General features: G+C 33.4%; 2 protein-coding genes across 2 annotated transcripts in view; one reads left to right on the top strand and one right to left on the bottom strand.

Annotated features, from left to right (window-relative positions):
• The window catches only part of LOC108750758 (probable glutamine-dependent NAD(+) synthetase), a 19,632-nt gene extending 7,077 nt beyond the window's left edge, over window positions 1-12,555 (bottom strand). Inside the window, exon 1 of the mRNA XM_018490475.1 lies at window positions 12,386-12,555. The gene's annotated coding sequence lies outside the window, so the exon portion shown is untranslated. The remainder of the gene's footprint in view (window positions 1-12,385) is intronic.
• Window positions 1,415-10,190, top strand: LOC108750757 (cytosolic carboxypeptidase 2). The gene is made up of 15 exons (XM_018490474.1): window positions 1,415-1,484; window positions 2,682-2,905; window positions 3,180-3,332; window positions 3,713-4,011; window positions 4,367-4,516; window positions 4,585-4,693; window positions 5,337-5,582; window positions 6,015-6,347; window positions 6,901-7,128; window positions 7,499-7,590; window positions 7,671-7,902; window positions 8,169-8,280; window positions 8,350-8,533; window positions 9,000-9,224; window positions 9,590-10,190. The coding sequence occupies exons 1-15, from the start codon at window positions 1,415-1,417 to the stop codon at window positions 10,188-10,190; spliced, it is 3,258 nt and encodes a 1,085-aa protein (XP_018345976.1).
• Window positions 12,556-19,077: the final 6,522 nt, after the last annotated feature.

Raw genomic sequence — 19,077 nt, forward strand, 5'->3', positions numbered from 1 at the left:
CAGATCTGATAATTTTGTTAGACCATCAAAATAAATGAAATACTTAAACGTCGACGATGTAAAAAGTTTTAACTTTCAACTAGCAACTAGTTCAAGTATTCTACATAATTATTTTGATGGTCCAACGAAATTATTTTCCAATCTGTATCCGGCTAAATTTTTAGATGCTTCAGCAAATCTTCTCCTTTTCATGCAACCACCAAAGCATTGCTGACTAAAAGTTAGGCGTTGATCACGGACGACTCATGTGAAGTCAACATAATAAAATTAACCAAAAGTGTCACCCACAAAAGGAAACTTGGATCAACAATGCTGCGCCTCTCTTCCCTATTGCTCAGATTAATTCATTCTTGGTCGTTTCGCTCGATTGTGTCCATTATCGCGCTTTAAACGGAACTCGTCGCCGGTTTCCGATCAACGAACGCTCACGTGAACGTCGCTTACTTCGAAAACGTCGATAGAACGAGTCGAGTTACCGGCAAGATATTATGTCGATGAGCCGCGCCGGCGGCCTTCTCGAACGAGGAGCGGTTAACGAACGATCGTTCCGAGGGTAGCTCCGCCCACGATTCGCGACGGTTGTCAGGCAATCATCTAAGGAATGTTCCACTGAATGTCTTCAACAACGAGCCAGGTTCCAATCCGCGTTCGCTAGGAATCTACCTCCAAGTTTCGCGGAGCTCCTAGTACAACTTACACCCTCTCGTCGGCACTCACCTCGGTGTCGAACCTCTACTCGTTCTCGTACACTCCTGAGATTTATTCGATTATTTATATTATTTGTACGATTCTTCGATCGATTGAGGCGACAATTGAGGTATTAAGAAAAAAAGAAATACCGTGACATTTTATTCTTAAAGTTAATTATTCTGAAGTAATCGGATTTTACACAAGATCAAGTTTTCGAACAAATTTCAACTACAATCATTGCCATTTTTAAAACCGTATTTTATAATTTGTTTATTATTAATCTTTGATAATTAAATATATATATATATACATTTTTCTCGGAAAAATGGACACGCCCTTTTCGCACGGACAAGAGCGTTGAACAAATAAAGCTCAGCGTTGCATAGATTCGCATTTGCTGTTTCGATAATAATATTTCAAGTTATTCTAATAAGTCACAATTGTGAGAGAAAAGTATAATCTGAGATTATTTAAAGTGTCGGAGATATAAAATCATCCGACGAAAAGTGGTGCGGATTCTTGACATGTGGATCACGAAAACGTGAACGTGAGAATGAAAAATCCGATTGTCAAGTATCTCCTCGGCGAGGAAGTGCCGACGAGGGAGGAATACACAGACTGGCACAAGAATGCTAAGGGTGGTAGATCATCGCCGATGCTCGCCGTCGATGCTGATGATCGCGACGAACAGGACGAGAACGAGACCGATGAGAGATAACGAAAGATGAAGACGCAATCGAGCAGCAGAGTGAGAGAGCTCCAGGCCGTGCTGTTTCCGGTTCAACCCATTCCAGGTGAACTCCTCTAACGAGGATAATTGGTGGATGATATAGAATCAACAGCAAACTCGAACCGCTATTTATTCGAAAAACAAATTAATTCTCTATAATAAACTGAAAATATATATTATAGATTCACTTCCGATGTCACAACTATATACTTTTTTACATACAGAACTATAAATATCTTTATTATTATTAACAATAATAACTGTAATAAGAATTAAGCTCCTGATCGTAATTATTTTATGCATGCAATTATAGCAACAAACACTTTTCTTGTAAGTGAATTGTAATAAACAAATGACTTTATGTTGATTAATAATTTGTGTGTATTTTATATGTATATACATGGGAAGAAATTTTGCTAAGATATCTAAAAATTTAGCAAGACACGAATCTGAAAATAATGTTCTTGAATTATTAAGATAATTATATAGGACGCTTAAGCATTATGAACAACGCTGCAAAAAGTGTTGATATTCTAGCAACCCAACTTGAACTTCTTACACAATTACTTTGACAATCTATCAAAATTATTTTCAGATCTGTCTCTAAATTTTTAAATACTTCAATCGTTCTTTCCGTGATACATTCCGCCTTTGCGCTCTTGAACTATATAGTAGTTCCTGCATTTGAAATGCAGTTTTATGCCGAAGAAATGCAATATCATATTATCAAATTGATTTTGAAATAGTGGAGAGAATATGATACGTTCATAACAACATATGACCGTAGTGGCGGCGAGGTCGCGAACCTACGGACATTGTACCCGATCATCGATCCTCTACTGTATGCAACATAAGATCGTGTCTAATTCTCTCGAAACCTAACGCCAATTCAACGAACTTCTCATTATGGCGCGCATTACCACGCGAATAATTTAATCCGTAGTTTAATTCGGTATAATCGTTCCCTATATTGTTGCTCGTTTATAAGAAAAACTGCCTTGTGTTTTCTCATTAATATTTTTACGCATATAATTAAGATAACGAAGAAGCTACTTGGGATATTCCAATGGAAAATCTCGAATTTTCTCGCGAGTATCGTTTCGATTAATTTAACGAGCAAAAATCAGATCATAAACTTATTTTTCTCATTAATGAATAAATGAAGTGAAATAAAAAATAAATTATATTTTCCAAAATTACAAATATGTAACTTTACTTTAAAAATAATTGTAAGAATGGATTTTTTTTTTAATGAACGTAGGTGGCATGCTCTCTGATCTAACGCCGCAAGATTTACAAGTGTCTCAACTGGAACGTTACGAGAGCTCAGCTCTAAGACGAGACGCGGAATCGGCACTGTTCGCGATACCTTTGGGTCTATCCAGGTATCGGTACTCGAAGGAGGCCCTTCGAGCAGTACTCGATGCACGTTGCATCGTCGACGGAAGCATCCAGGAAGCGGCCAGGTGGCCGACCGAATGCCAGGTGAAAAATGATGCACCTGCACCGTTTTTCATTTCACTTTTTCCGTAGTTTTATTTCGATGAGCAGACAAAATGCCGCGTATCGCTAATTCACCGTATATAATGTTAATTGCTCTTACACGAATTACAATTCTGATAAGAAATGCTTTGGAGTTTCTTACGGAGATATGCGATGTCATTAATTTATTTCACATTCCGTTATTATGTTAAGCTAGTTGATACAGTAATTATATCATTATATAAAATTAATCAAGATAAAAATGAAAATCTCTCAGGTGATCCCAGAAAGAATTCGTCACATAGAGTACAACCCTGCCACACCGGAAGCCTTCTACGTGTCAACCGGAAAGGAACCGAGACCCAAACCAATCGGTGACGAGCTTGGAACGGTGATATTTCGTTACTGCCCAACTAACGTTACCAATTACGTAAGTCGCGATATAATATATATTTTTTCTTACATTTATTACCAGAACCGTTGATAGTGCCATTTTGAGTCCGCTAATCATTTCAATTTTTTTCTTGGTAATAAATATATTGTACAAAATATTGAAAACGCGAATAAGATATATAATGGAAATAATTTTAATGATATAAATAACATCAAAATAACTTTTCACCGAAAACAAGAATAGGAAATTAACGAATTGGCATCTTTGGCAATTGTTGCGGATATCATCGATGGCGGTGGTTCTAATGATAAAACGATAATCGATTCGAGTTTGTTCGAGGACGTTAAAACACGAAGCCGACTGAGAAACATTTTCTGTTTGAGAATTTAGAAGATGGGGGCTTATTATTTCTGCAGATTAGCCGATCTTGCGTAGGCGGTAGCACAGTGTTACCGTTCCACACGGATTTCTCCGGGGAATCAACCGCGTGTGCCAATGGGAATGACATCTTCTTCGTCGCCGAAGCGTCCCGGCCGAAAGATGACAATACGGACTTACAGTTCGAATCGCGATTTGAGTCCGGAAACCTCGGCAAAGTAGTAAAAATAACCGACACATATTACCAGCTCTATCTAAGAAGAGATCTCTACACGCAGAGGCATACACAGTGGTACTACTTCAGGGTATCAAATACAAGAAGCAGACTCACGTACAGGTATTAAAAAAAGACAAGGGAAAGCAATCAACTGTGCATCTTCCAAGAAATTGAAAAATTAAAAAATTAATTTAAATTAAAAAATTTATCAACTTATCAATTAAATCTAAAAATACACAAAGTGTTAAAATATATAATTGTAATATAAGTAGCTATTTTTATTAGCTCTTTTGTATATTTCAGAGATTTTTTAAGTTAAATTTAAATTAAAACTTAAAATATATAAAACGCAATCAAGATTATGTATTTTAACGTCTCATTTGTGTAATCAAGATTGCGTTTTATCAATTGTGTATCTATTTTCTTAATCCAAACCATAGAAATCAATCTGAAAAGTATACTGTTAAAATTGCAGGTTCTCAATCGTAAATATGTGTAAAGAAGAGAGCCTTTATAACGAAGGCCTCAAGCCTCTTTTATACTCCACTGAAGACGCTCGAACTCGATCCGTAGGATGGAGAAGATGCGGCGACAACATCACGTATTACCGAAATAACGACTCATCGTAAGAGAATTATAATGCCATATAACGCGAAATAGATATAAAAAAATAACACGAAATGATTGCAGAAGCGATGACGAGAAGGAGAAACACACGCTGACGTTTAACATCTCATTTCCTCATGATCGTGACATCGTTTACTTGGCGCACTGCTATCCGTATACCTACACCGATCTACAGGTAAAACGGTCACGAATAAAACGACTTTGATAAAGAATTAAAAAATTTAGCTAGATACAGATCTGAAAATAATTTGTCGAGTCATCAAAATAGAACAATTTTTAGGAAATTCAAACGTGATGAGCAATGCTGCAAAAAGTTTTGATATTTTTGTAATCAGTTTGAACATCCTACATAATTATTTTGATGACTTAACAAAATTATTTTCAGATTTGTATCTAACAAAATCTTAGATACTTTAATCATTTTTACGCGGTATTAAAAAAAATCACTGTTCACTCGTGATCCTACAAAAATATAATAGTTGAAGCAACTGCACTACTAACTGAATTAAGTAATTGTGAAAGTAACGCTGGTATCTCACTTTATTTCCGTTAATTCTTATTTTCCTGCCGCTGAAGGAAAGCAGCGTGACTGAATTAGAAATGCTTTCAGTAATTATTACGCGGAATGTTTCCCACAAACGCGTATCGCTCGCGGAACGAAGCAGTACTTCACGTTCTGTTCCCTCCTATCGCGATTACCGTCGCGAACGATTCCCAGTCTCGGCGATTGTATTTATTACGTTCCGCCGGTAGATTAAATCTCGAGATCTACCTCCTCGGGATCTACCTCTCTAATTGCCCGTATAAACCTGTCCCAGGAATATCTCGGTAAGATCGTGGCTGACCCCACAAAGACGAGGTTCGCCAAACTGCGCCTGCTGTGCCGCAGTCTGGCCGGAAACGGCGTGTATTATTTGACGATCACCGCACCGACCCATGACGAAGACGTGCGTAGGAAGCGGGGCGTCGTTATCACGTCTCGGGTGCATCCTGGTGAGACACCGTCGAGCTGGACGATGAAGGGTATCATCGACTTCCTCACCGGCGACACGAATCGGGCTAGAGTAAGACGCAATTTCGCAGATTTAGATGGAAAGAAATATCTTGCTGATATATATATATATATATCGAAATTTAACTATATTGCTACAGATTTGAAAATAATTTGGGATCATCATCAATTATGTAGAACACTTTTAAATGTTACTGACAATGCTGCAAGTTTTAACATTCTGGCAACTAATTTGAGCGTTCTACATAGGTAATTATTTGAATGATAAAAATCAAATTATTTTCAGATCTGTATCTAATTAAAATTTTACACTCTTCAGCAAGATCGTTCTTTCTATGTATCGCTCCAGATCCAAAATAAAGGTATCGATAACGCGATTTAAAGGGGTCAAATTAAAATATCATTATTGAAATTTGCTTGATGTGATTGAGAAAATTCAGCTATGAGGCTTAACAATTGATCTAACATTGCGTGATTATTGCAGGAGCTTAGAGAGAGATTCGTCTTCAAGTTGGTGCCGATGCTGAACCCAGACGGCGTTATAGTGGGTAACAATCGGTGCTCCTTGTCCGGGAAGGATCTAAATCGACAGTACAGGACAGTGATGAGAGAGAGTTACCCGTCTGTCTGGCATACGAAGCTAATGATCCGGAGGCTCCTCGAGGAATGCGGGGTGGCGATATACTGCGATCTCCACGCTCATTCGAGGAAACACAATATATTCGCCTACGGTTGCGAAAGCAAGAGGACAGGATGCAATGGAAAGCTGTCGGAACAGGTGTTTCCGCTGATGCTTCATAAAAACGCAGCTGATAAGGTAATGTAAATGCACACATACGAGGGAGGGGTACTACTGGAAATCGCACAATTAAATTCTTTATAATTTTAATTCTTTGATCAAGTTAAAGTGAAACTGATAGCTTTTGAAAATTTAGGGAATTTTTCGTATCACAGTGATTTTTTAAGACTCCTGTTCCATACATGACATTAGAGACGAAAAAAATGAAGAAAAATTTTTGCCAACATTTTTTAATAAAACAACATTTCCAATAGATAGAATATATATGTAAAATAACGAAAATTCCCTTTGTGTTCCGATAATCAATAAATAATTATATCTTTGAAATTGAATTATGCCTAATCAAAAAATGAAACAAACTGAATTGAGAGATTTAAGAGAGATAATTTTATTCTGTTCTGAAAAATAAAAGATTTTTCAGTATATTTTACAAGTCTCTATCAAATGCAAATTTTAATATATTTTCAAGTAGTTTTATTATGTCTTTTCTTTGTCATTAGTCTGAAGGTGCGTAGACAGGAGTCTTGACGCTAATTGTTGTGACACTAGCAATTTCATTTTATGATTTCAGTTCTCCTTCGAGAATTGCAAATTCCACGTTGAGAAGTTGAAAGAAGGTACTGGCAGAGTGGTTGTATGGTCGATGGGCGTGCAGAACAGTTATACCATGGAGGCTTCTATGGGCGGTTCTAAAATCGGTTCAAGATGCGGAACGCATTTTTCCATTCAAGATTACGAACAGATCGGCAAGGCATTCTGCGAGACCCTACTTGACTTTTCCGATCAAGATCCCATGAAGGTAACATTATCCGATTAATACTTTAATCACATTTTCTGCATTTGTTTGGAAAAAGAAACGACGGCAATCAAATAACAACTTGTCGCTTAATTTATTCTTGTACAAACAATAATTAAAATAAAAATTTTAAAAATCAAATCGATATCTATTCGATGTTTGTGCACGCACTTTCTCGGATGGGCTTATATCTCTTTCTTCTTCTCTCTTCTCTCTCCTCATGTAAGTAATATCAAATTAATTTAATAAATAAATCTTATCATTCTGCTATGAATTTAGAAGCGCTTAAAAATTATATCATTTAAAAATTTCTAATTTATGTAATTCTAATGAATCAGGATAAACGACGGATCTCGCAAACTTGACTCGACAGGAAAGACTCCGAAATAAGATTATAGCCAGATTAGCGAAGGAGGGATCCAATGCTGAAGAGCCTACCAATATCGATTTGACCGACTATTCAAGGTATATCCTTTCTGATAATTCATATTTTATTTATCCTATATTATCTCAAGTAATTTATACAATTAAAAATTTTTTTCTAGCGACGAAGGAGATATCTCACAGGCGAGTTTTTCGTCGGAAGAGGGTAGGACTGAGTACACCGATGCTACGTGGTCCAGCGAGGGCGGAGAGTTCTTGGCGAGTCGCCGTCGATATCTTTGTGTGCCACCACCGTCGCCGACCTTCGTACCACCGAGAAGTGTCGGTCTTTACAGAAGAAGAGCACGAAGGGACATCGCGGGAAGAATTTATTTGGAGCGCAGGAAAAATCTGGTATATATCGTTCATTTGCTATAACAACAACATAATTTAAAAACTGAAGTTTTCCAAAAAAAATAAGCTTGAATGTTTTAAATCAATAAAATTTTGTACAATATTAATTTAAAAATACAACTTTAATGTAATAACTGATTGTAGAGAAATAAAAAATTATATTCTTTTAAAATTTGTTTTTTCTTTATATTTCTTTTTTTTTTGCAAGCAACTAAAAAGTGACGTTAAATTGTACTTAATAAAAATCGTCATTATATTGTCAATAGGCACGACGAGCGGTGATGGATTTGCCGACCACAGATCCAGGTAGCGATCTGTGTGATCTGACCGACTCGGCTGATGAAAGTTTTGTTAGAAGCGAGGGAAGAGAATATGATGGTACGTTTATAACGAAATTGAAATAAATAATTATATCGATTTATGTTATACGTCGTATATGTCTTACAGATGTATGGAGAAGTACGCAGGAACATCGAGAAGAGATAATCGAACTCTCCGAACGGCAGACAATCGAGAAAGAGGAGAAGACGTTGATCTTACCGGAAATTGTAAGACCTCGCAGCGTATCTTTTGGAGAGTTACTACCACGGAAAGATAACCGGAAGACTCGGCAACATCCGCGATGTCTTCGGTTAGTAAGAAGAATTCATCGACAGCTGCTCATTTTTTTATGATTAAATGACACATTTAATCATAAAAATAATTATATCGAATGCTTAAGCTTTGATGACAATGTTGCAAAATGTTTTAACATTCTAACAATCAATTTGAGTATCCTACATAATTATTTTGATAGCCCAAAAAAACATTATTTACAGATTTGTATCTAGTTAAATTTTAGATACTTTGGCAAATTTTTTTTTCATACAGATAATAGGTAATATTCGGAAGATTGTTAAAATTTTTTTTATTTTTAAACGGATTTCCTTTGCAGAGCAATGTTTATTTTATTTTGTAGATTTATTACAAGTAGCTATTTAATTTCACCAGTTTTTCGATTGTTCGATCACTTCGTGATCGTCACAGTTAATCGGAGCGAAACAGTGTTCATCATAAAGAATGCGTTTCTTCATAAAATCACGAATTGTATTTGCCAGAATGCTGAGAAATCCGTCACCGGTGTCGCCGACTAGCCAAGAGGTGAGAATCAAGCTCACATCACTGAGACGGCAGATCTGGACTGGCGTGTCGACCAGCACCGGTGCCGACGAGAACAACGAAGCGGAACGTCTCGTCGACACATTTGTTAAGACGCCGTTGAGTTGGGGTGTCTCCAGACACGCTCTGATGCACTATCCCACGGACGGCGAGGTCACGTTAAAGTGAGTCGATATACTAGTCGATTTATCGTGCATACAGCATCTATAGAATCTGCTCGTTTCATTGCATGTTTCATTGCAATTAGGTATATGCCAGAATTTTTTTGTTTATTACATCGCGTGCGTCGATTTCGCAATTCAATGTGCTTCAAAATTCTCCGTGAAGAGGCACTGGAAAATGTTCTAGTTAAACCAGAAAGACTCAACGTAGAACGGCATTTTAGTAAGGCTAAACAGAATTATCATAACTAGAAAGTTTGTTTAGCTTTACCAAAACGCTATTCTGATTGGACCTTTTTATTGGATAAGAATACATTTTTCTGTGGGACGCATAATAAATTTACGCTTTCGGCGCCTCGTCTTTTCAGGCCGCAGTCCAAGAAGCCGCAGTCGCTCGTCTACGACACGGACAAGGACGACGCGAGGAAAACACGGAAGAAATTGCGACGGAATGCGTCCCAATTGAAGGCATCCGCGCGAACAGACGGGCAGAAACCGTCCAAGAGGAAGAATGCGAAGCTTGACTGGCAACGGGCGGTGAACCTAAACTCCCGGGGCAAGGATGCGAGAATCACAAGAACTTCCTCTCTCCTGACGATTGAAGCGGATTCGTTGAAGCTGCTGGCCACGTCGACGGTGTCCAAGCAGCCACAGCGACCGCAGCGGAAACTCGAGTCGCGTCGAAAGTTTCGCGGTGTCGGTACGGTGGCCTCCACCTGCGTCGGCGTCGGGGTGAAGACGAGCGTCGCGAAGACAACGAGAACGCGAGCGTGCCGTCGCGACGCCTTCTGCGAGAGCACGACGTCGGACGATGCCTCGTCAGATTCGGGTAAGCCGAAAGTTGTGAAGAAGAAGCAGAAGAAAAAAAAGCAACAGCAACAACAACAACCGCCGCCGAGGAAAACAAACAGAAGAACTGAACAAAGCAAGCGGGTCTGCAGCGCGAAGACCTCGCACAATAACGTTTGAGAATTATTTTTTCGAAGCTGCGAGATGTGTTGTTAGTCCTTGTTGTTATTATTTGAAATTTTGAAACAATTTGAAGAAAACCTCCTCTCTTTGATTATTTTATTACTATTTACTATTTAATATTATTAATCCTAATCGATATTTGCTCCGAAATTTAATTTCTTAACTGATTCTATTCGATCCAGTGTACTTTAAATTAATGTATTTTTGCTTAAAGGTAATATAATTAAATAATTTTTTGCATTTTAAGGATTAGAATTCGAGGGGTAAGATTATGTAACTTCAAATTATGTATGGTTGTAAAAAAACATTTGTTATAAACAATTTTTTACAACGTAGTTAAAGAAAATCTTCCAGAATTCGCGAATACTGATTAGGGTTAAATAGTATAATAATACAATTACTATATTAATATAAAAGTTTAGTATCTGATATTGATTAAGAAACATAGACGTGTGAATATAGGACTGTAAATATATTGTAATTATAATTTCACGACTGGCTTCTGCCAATATGAATTAATTGAACTAATATCTATTTCTTTCAATGTAAATTAATTTTAATCTCGGTTTATGCACCTTTTATCTTTTCCTCTAATTTTTAGAATTAGAAAAAAATAAAAAGTAAATTAAACTGAGATTAAAGTTAATTTACATTAGGTAGAAATGGACACAAAGGCAATTTCGTCCAACAACTTTAATTAACTTAATTAATCTGTCGTTAAAATCGGGAAAATTTCTAACTATATAATTCGCCATCCTTAATCTTAGCTTTTTTCCAAATGTCGAAAAACAAAAAATTAAATATACTATTTAAAAAATGTTATATCGTCTTATATATAATAGTTATCGATTAAGTTACTTTGAAATTATATTTCAAAATTAATTTAACAAATTGAAGGACTCTTCATATACAAAATAAATAAAGGGCAAAATAAGAATCAACACATTTCTTTAAAAAATAAGTCATCTAATTAAAAGAATAAATTACAAGTAAAGAAAAACCGTAGTACATAATAATTGTCGCAAATGTTCGCATATTCATAATTTGAGTGAGTCTTGTAGAACTCGACATTATTCACGTACGATTGAACAATCAAAAGTGTACAAATTGTGAAAAAATATTTTATTTATTCTTTTTATCTTTTTTTATCAACTAGAACATTTCCAAGAGATATGATACACTTTTGACTGTTTAATCGTACGTGAATAATATCGAGTTCTACATCAAGACTCACCCGAATTATGAATATTATAAATATGCGAACATTTGCGATAATTATTATGTACTACGGTTTTTTCGATATGTTTAATGTCTGAAGAGGGCTCAATCCGATAGCCGAAATTTGTAATTTGTATTTAAACTGAGTTTTTATTTATTTTTCATTTTTTTTTATTTTTTATTATATATTTTCTTTAATTTTATTTTTTTTTTCTTTACTTGTAATTGATTCTTTTAATTAGATAATGTGTTTTTTAAAGAAATGTGTTGACTCTTACTTTGCCCTTTATTTATTGTTATTTATTACAAAATTAAGTAAATCATTAAGAACGACATTAATTGAGATAATTAAATAATTACTCCTCAGTAAACATGCTGACGTTATACATCGTCATTTTGACATCAAAATGACATCTAAAATAACAAAAGTGATGACAAATAACGTCAACTAGTTGACGTAGTTTGCTGGGGAGTAATTACTTAATTGGAACTTAATTGGCAATTAATTCAATTGGCGGTCGTTTTAAATTATGCATCACTGCCCGTAGCTCAAGAAGAATATTGCGCGATCAATCTTAACGGAGTTGATCTCCGAACTGTATTTTCGGTAGTTTTGCGCCCGCGAAATTGACTGACATGCGCTAGGAGTGTCGCAGTCGCACCACGTGCTCACGGATTGACAGCGTGACGTCGCCATGGCGACACGCGAGCGCGTGGTAAACAATTCACGGCCATCGCGCGGCGCGGATCAAAACGATCACGTGGTTTGCATGACGAACCGTCGCGATGGGATAGGTCGGTCGGTCATCATCTCGAGATCGGTGTCGTATAACCCCTCTTCATCCGAAACGTCACAAGAGTCAACAAGAGCCGACTTCTTCGCCGAGCGTGATGCAAGTCGCTCTAGGCGATCCGTCGCGAAATTGAGGTCGGAAATATAGGAATGAGAACGGAAATTGGCAATTATGTATTACCTGTGATGATCCGGATGTTTCGTCAGAAAACTAACAGGACGTGACGCATGTTCCTTTTTTCCTTTCTATTTCTGCTCTGTGATTCGAACACGAACGTCACGAACACGTGCGAAATGTCGACTGGAAAAAACACTACTTCAATCTTTACGTCTTCGCAACGCTTGCTGCTTTGCGTGACTGATGGCTAATACGAGTTCGGAACTCAATGAAGGCTTCTGGTGCTGCCATCTTATAGTAATAATTTGCTTTCACGCTGTTGGCGGGAGATTCGATTTTCCGTAATTGAAATATCGGGAGATCGATTGTATATCTTGAAATGAGATGAAAATTATAAAAATGAACAAATTCACCAGGTGTTGATTAGATAATGTGAAATTATAAATATTTTGGCAAATATTCATTCACTTTTGTAATTTTCACCTCGTTTCAAGATATACAATCAATTTTCTCGCATATATCATATAACCGAAATTCGTGGTCTGTTCTTATTTTAAGATTGTTTTAAGTAATATCTTAAAATACTAATACTGTTTTCTGATTAGTTCATAATACCTTACTGTATTTATATGACAATGAAGTAAAGTCTTAAATTCATTAAGTCTTAAAACATAAAATTTTAGATATAAGGACTGACTATAAATATCGACTTATGTATTCATAATAAACAATTAAAAATAACATTAATGTTATAATTTCACACTTACAACCTAATAAAAAATATCTGTCAAATGTTGATTCGATGTCGAATCAACATCGATTTAATGAGTCATTTCTTGCTGAAAATATATACTTGAATAAAAATATTTAATTCATAAAATTTAATTTAATTTAATTTATAATATAATAATATAAATGTAATATAACACATGTGTGTTACTTAATAATTATATTACTGAATGTTAAATTACAACTCATTGATGTTATATTATGTTACTTTTATAGTTGATGGTATTTTTTATCAGATATTTATTATTACATAAACTTCTGCGGATATTAGAAAAACTGTGTAGATATATATATGTTAATCGATACAGATAGCTGAAGCATATTTTGCATATTAAATTCATATTTTGCGTATTAAATTCATTTATTAATATCGCTTCGTAACTCAAAACATATTTATGCTAGAATATCTTAAGCTATCTTATCTAATACAATACATATATGCTTGCTTGATTGCTTGCATTTTAATAAATTATGAAAATAGAGTTCTGCGTGCAATTCTAATAATTTATGCTAGCAATCCAAAGCATCGCGTGCCATTGGCTTTATACATATTATTGCATTTCTTCTCATATCATACAATTGTTATCTGCATAAATAATTGAACCCAATTGATAACAATAAATGTAGATTTAAATAAAAATTAAAAATGTGGATATATGGAACGTAAAGATAATAAGTTAATATTAAATATTAATGATCTGACTAATAATTTGCGCAGTCACTTCCATAAAAAAATGAGCTGTTTCTTTTTTTATTACTCGGATCGATGTTTTTTCGAAAATTATATACTTAATAAATATATAGAAATAAATTTCAATATACATATGTATCTATCTATCTTACCAGTGTACCATGTATTTCGCTGTTTGCGAAAAGAATCGGCAATGTCGCTGCGCTTGTCTTAGCGCTAAGACACTACCGTGTCTGTATACTAGGTGTGACCTATTAAAATGCATTCATTAATGCATAGAAAAGATATAGCTATATTCAAGGAAATTTTTTTCAATGATTCTATGAATGATTTACTTAGAAATTTTCCAGTGCTTCTAATGTCATCCGGAAATTTTCCAATACTTCTATTATTATCCGGAAGTTCTTCATAAGCTTTGACAGAAATCAGTTGGATCTCATTATTAGATCTTTAAATTATGTTGATAATTTTAAATATAATAATCTTATAAAAAATTTCAAACGTAATAGACTAAATCATAAAATGATGTATTTTTATTTGGAGATTATATGTTGAAAATATTGAAAAATATAAAGTATTAAGATATACAATAATTTGATAATTATAAAATTATGTACAATTAACAACAATTATATACAATTCGCTGAATAATTTTTCAATGAACAATGTAATATTTACATTACACAGACTATAGTAATGTTAAAATAAAATGAAGTATTCATCAAATTAATAGCGTTTTTCATTGACAGAATTTTTATTGTGCGTACTCAGCACACTTTAAAGCCGCTGTACAAATCAATGTAAAGATGTACGTTTAATAAAAATATAAAAACGAATTAAACTGCAAAATTTTCAATATACTTTATCATCCTATTTGATGAAATATACATTGGGCATTTTATTAGTTGAAATATCTTACTTTTACATTCTCACTCAGATTAGAGTAATGTATAACAGCTTTAACATACGCACCAATTCTGTTAATGAAAAACGCTATCCTAGTAAACGAGAATGGATTGAAATGGATTGAAATAGATTTAGATTTTTAGAAATACACATTTCTAAATACAAACGTTAAAATAAATTCTTTTTAATCTGAATACATTTTTATTCATTTATTGCATGAAGCACATTTCTATATCTTTTAATTCAAATCTCTGAATAGAAAATGCTGTTTTTCAATATAATTGAATCCAGTTTAATAAAAGGTTTTTTTTATTTAATTGAATTCAATAGACTTAAAATATGCATATAAATTTTAATTTATTTTAATTTATTCGTATAAGCGCAAACAGTTTTATTGTTACAAAAAAAAATTATATGAAATAAAATTCTGCAATTGGTGAATTGGAAATCGCGAATAATGTTATAAAAAATACGTTATAAAAAAGACCATGTATACTTTGCACAAAATTTTTACGCTATATTAAGGCATGATGTGTATGCAAAATAATTGGCAAAAAAGTTGATGAAGTCGATATTTTTATCAAATAACGCATAAGGTCACACACACACATCGAGTCGTAACCTGGACATCCGCCAGGACTGAAAATTTGAATACATCAAATAAATATAAAGAGCGTCCACACGATTAAAGTTAGATATTGAACTCTAATATACACACACACACACACACACACACACACACGCGCGCGCGCGCGCACACACATATACATATATGTATTATATATTTTTATATAAATAATAAGGTGCGTCTTCGTATTTAATTGACCTATTCTAAAATAATTTTGTTTATAATAAAAAATATAATATTATTTATGCATGCTGCTTTTCAATGCGTACTATCTAAATGTATTGGTAATTGCAACAAATATTGCCAAGGTCTCGGTGATTGAACGGTAAAGACGCCCGCACGGGAGGTACGAGTTTCTCGGTAAATCTCAGCCGAGATAATATTTTTCGCAATAAGTTTTATACAAGTTTTAAAATTCTTATAGCAAATTAAAGATCTAATTAAATTTGAGAGGATTATTAATATTTCAGATTGATTGTGTTGACCGAAAGTTACCAACTCGTAATACTCTATACTATTATTTCAGGAATTAATTTACACTTCGTAATGAATCGGACAAATGTCAGTTTGCTGCATATAAAAACTATAAAAATTTTGACGCAAAAATATAAATTATAGGATTTTAAATATACATTTTGTTGAAATGAATACGTCTATTTTTTCAGCTGAATAGCACACTTTTGGAATTTAAAAGGTTAAAGGTATATGTTTGTGATATTTGACGAAAACAAGAAAGAAAATTGTAATAAGTTTAGTGCAGGATAAGTAGACCTTAAATAATATAATAACATTTTTAATATAATAATTATTTTTTATTATTATTTACTTTAAATATTATTTATATTATTAGTATTATATTTACTTTAAATATTATTTATATTATAAACGTTCAAGAATTAGAAATTAATGCTACGCTTACAAATACAAAAAGCTAGATGTAGGAGAAAAGGTTTTTCGAAAATGGATATTAGAATTGAAGTTGTAAAAGAACTAATGAGAATACAGCACAGTATGCAATACACAACTTAATAATCCATAAAATATATTTCAGTTTACATTACTTAATTGTTCGAACATTTCGGCTTAACTTTGGGGACATCTTCAGTGGACATACAGAAAAGCACGACGTAATTTTAAATCTTTCATGGATTGAATCCAAATGACGCGTCTAAAAAAACGTCTTTATGACGTTAATGTAACATTTTTTTCAGATATTTATGTTGTTTGTCTTACAAGTAAATGCAAGAATTGCGAAATACGAATTGAATGACCAAAGGAGACGAATTGAAATGACTAATTGAATAGACTAAAAGAATATATTATTACCATTTTATTTTATTGAAATAACTTAATATATATTATTCAAGTGAGTGTTAATCACATTAATACTTTTTTGAAGTTTATTAACCATAGAGACTAATCATGCTATAATGTAGAAGTTCGTTGGCTATACAAAACGCGAGCACGCTTTATTTTTTAAATTAAGAAAAAACTGAATAAGAAAAAAAAGAGAGAACATGGAATATTATTTACACACTAAGTATATTATATAAATATTTATATTTTATTATTCAAAGTTCAATTATCATTTGAAAGCCATATGCAACGTGTTCAAGCTAGACTGAATATAAAATTAATATCAATATATTTCTCAAAATTATATAAAGAATACACATCTGTAAAACTATCTACTACAATATCTACACTGAGAAAAATGATTTTGTTTTAACAACATTATTTTAATAGAAAATAATTTTGTTGATTTAACAATAGTATTAATGAAACAAATAAAATTTTATTAAAACAAAAGCATGATATATTTATTTCATTAATGATGTTATTATATGCGTGTGCGTGTGTGTGTATGTGTATGTGTGTATTTGTATGTGTGTGAATTAACAAAATTATTTTTAATTAAATTAATAACGGAAATATTATAATTTCCTTATGACTCTCCAAATAAAATCCTGAGAAATCGGACAAATGAGAGTGTAACGCAGTTATTGAAGCGTGATTAAATAGAAATGTTAATCAGTGCAGAAAATTGAATGCATGTATTTCATTAAAATCGCTTCTCGCATTTTTAATAATACACGTGCAAACAATTTTCTGCATTAATTAACATTTATATTTAATCACGCTCCAACAACTGTGTTATATTCTCATTTGTCCGATTTTTCAGGATTTTTAATTAAAATAATATTAAACAATATAATATATTGTATTATGGGACCGTATATAATAACATAAACTATAGAAATCAAAGCCTTAAACAGTTTAGAGCTGGATCTTAAATGCTTGTATAATTCTTGTGTGAATTTATATACTATGTATGTAGTCCTCAGAAATACGCGCCGAAATGATTTTTCGGTCTTGAAAACGCTAACTCTACTAAACTACCGCAGTATTATTACGTGTTAAATTGACTAGTAGTTTAACAAATTTTTGAAGATGCTTCGCATCTTCGAAACGATCTTAATAATGTTCAGTAACATATTAAAACCTGTAAATAATTAATTCTTATTACGAAAAGTATCGACTGGGAGACGAACTCGGTCTCTTGCATTGCACGTGCGAGCGTCCTAAACCTTTAGAAGCAACGGAATGCAAGAGATCCGGGTTCATTTACCGGTATCGAGGTAATATTTTTCGTAATGAGAATTAATTATTTGGGTTTGAATATGTTACTCAACATTATTAATTATTACCGCTTCGAAGATGCGAAGCATCAAAAATTTGTTAAATTACTAGTCAATTTAACTCGATATTACTGTGGTAGTTTACTTAAGATCCCGCGATCATCTACGATTTTTATATATCTCGCATTAAATTGAAATACAGCTATTACGATAGCGTAAAAACACTAATGGTCAATGCCATTCGTCTTCTTATAATATCTAAATAAAGTGTGAAGAGGTAATTTCGATAGCTCTATAAAGCTAACAGAATCAAATCAGCAGAATCGAATCAGACCTATCGAAATTTTTAGTATTCACTTTGTATGTACCATATTACATTATAGCATTAATAATAATTTTGTACCGTGTGCCACATTAAAAAAAAAAATCATAGTACAAATTTAATTCTATTAATTTCGGATATTATTTTTCTCTTTTTTTTTCTTTTATTTTAAATTGGTCCTGCCAGCTTAATATTAAGCTAGCATCGCCACGATTTTTTTTGAAATGGCACACAGTACAAAATTATCATTAATAGTACAATTTAGTACAAAACGAATTCTAGAAATTACGATAAGTCCGATTTGATTCTGCTGATTTAATCCTGCTAGCTTTATAGAGCTAATTCCGATGGCCACCCTTAAAATATGCAAACTAAACAAGATATCGTAATATTTCATAACCCTCTTCTCACTTATTCCGTAACCGCTTTCTTTTCTTCATAATAATTGTCTTTTAAGATGAGTAATTCTTTAAAAAATGCGCGATCGGAAACACAGTGAAAAATTTAAATAGGCATAGTCATCAGTCAGAGTAGAAATGTAATTTACTTTCTGCTTTTAATCAATAATAAAACGATGAAGCGATGACTTTTAAAAGTAATTTTTTCATGTAAATTGTTGCAGTCACTTGACATTTTATGCTATGCGTCCGAAGTTTGCGCTTCGTAATAAAATCTATTGTATAAGCGTAATTTAATTAACTATGTAAAATGATTCGGTGAAAAAAGGCAAAAGGGATGAATGATTTATTTTCAGGCGTCGTCGACGGTTTATTAGCATCG

Source organism: Trachymyrmex septentrionalis, unplaced genomic scaffold (assembly GCF_001594115.1).
Source record: "Trachymyrmex septentrionalis isolate Tsep2-gDNA-1 unplaced genomic scaffold, Tsep1.0 scaffold37, whole genome shotgun sequence".
NCBI classification, from domain to species: domain Eukaryota; kingdom Metazoa; phylum Arthropoda; class Insecta; order Hymenoptera; family Formicidae; genus Trachymyrmex; species Trachymyrmex septentrionalis.

Coding starts and splice junctions, on each gene's coding strand:
- LOC108750757 (XM_018490474.1), top strand. CDS start 1,415: ATGAAGACGCAATCGAGCAGCAGAGTGAGAGAGCTCCAGGCCGTGCTG. Junction 5,583..6,014: donor GCGACACGAATCGGGCTAGA/GTAAGACGCAAT, acceptor TGATTATTGCAG/GAGCTTAGAGAGAGATTCGT. Junction 7,903..8,168: donor TGGAGCGCAGGAAAAATCTG/GTATATATCGTT, acceptor TATTGTCAATAG/GCACGACGAGCGGTGATGGA.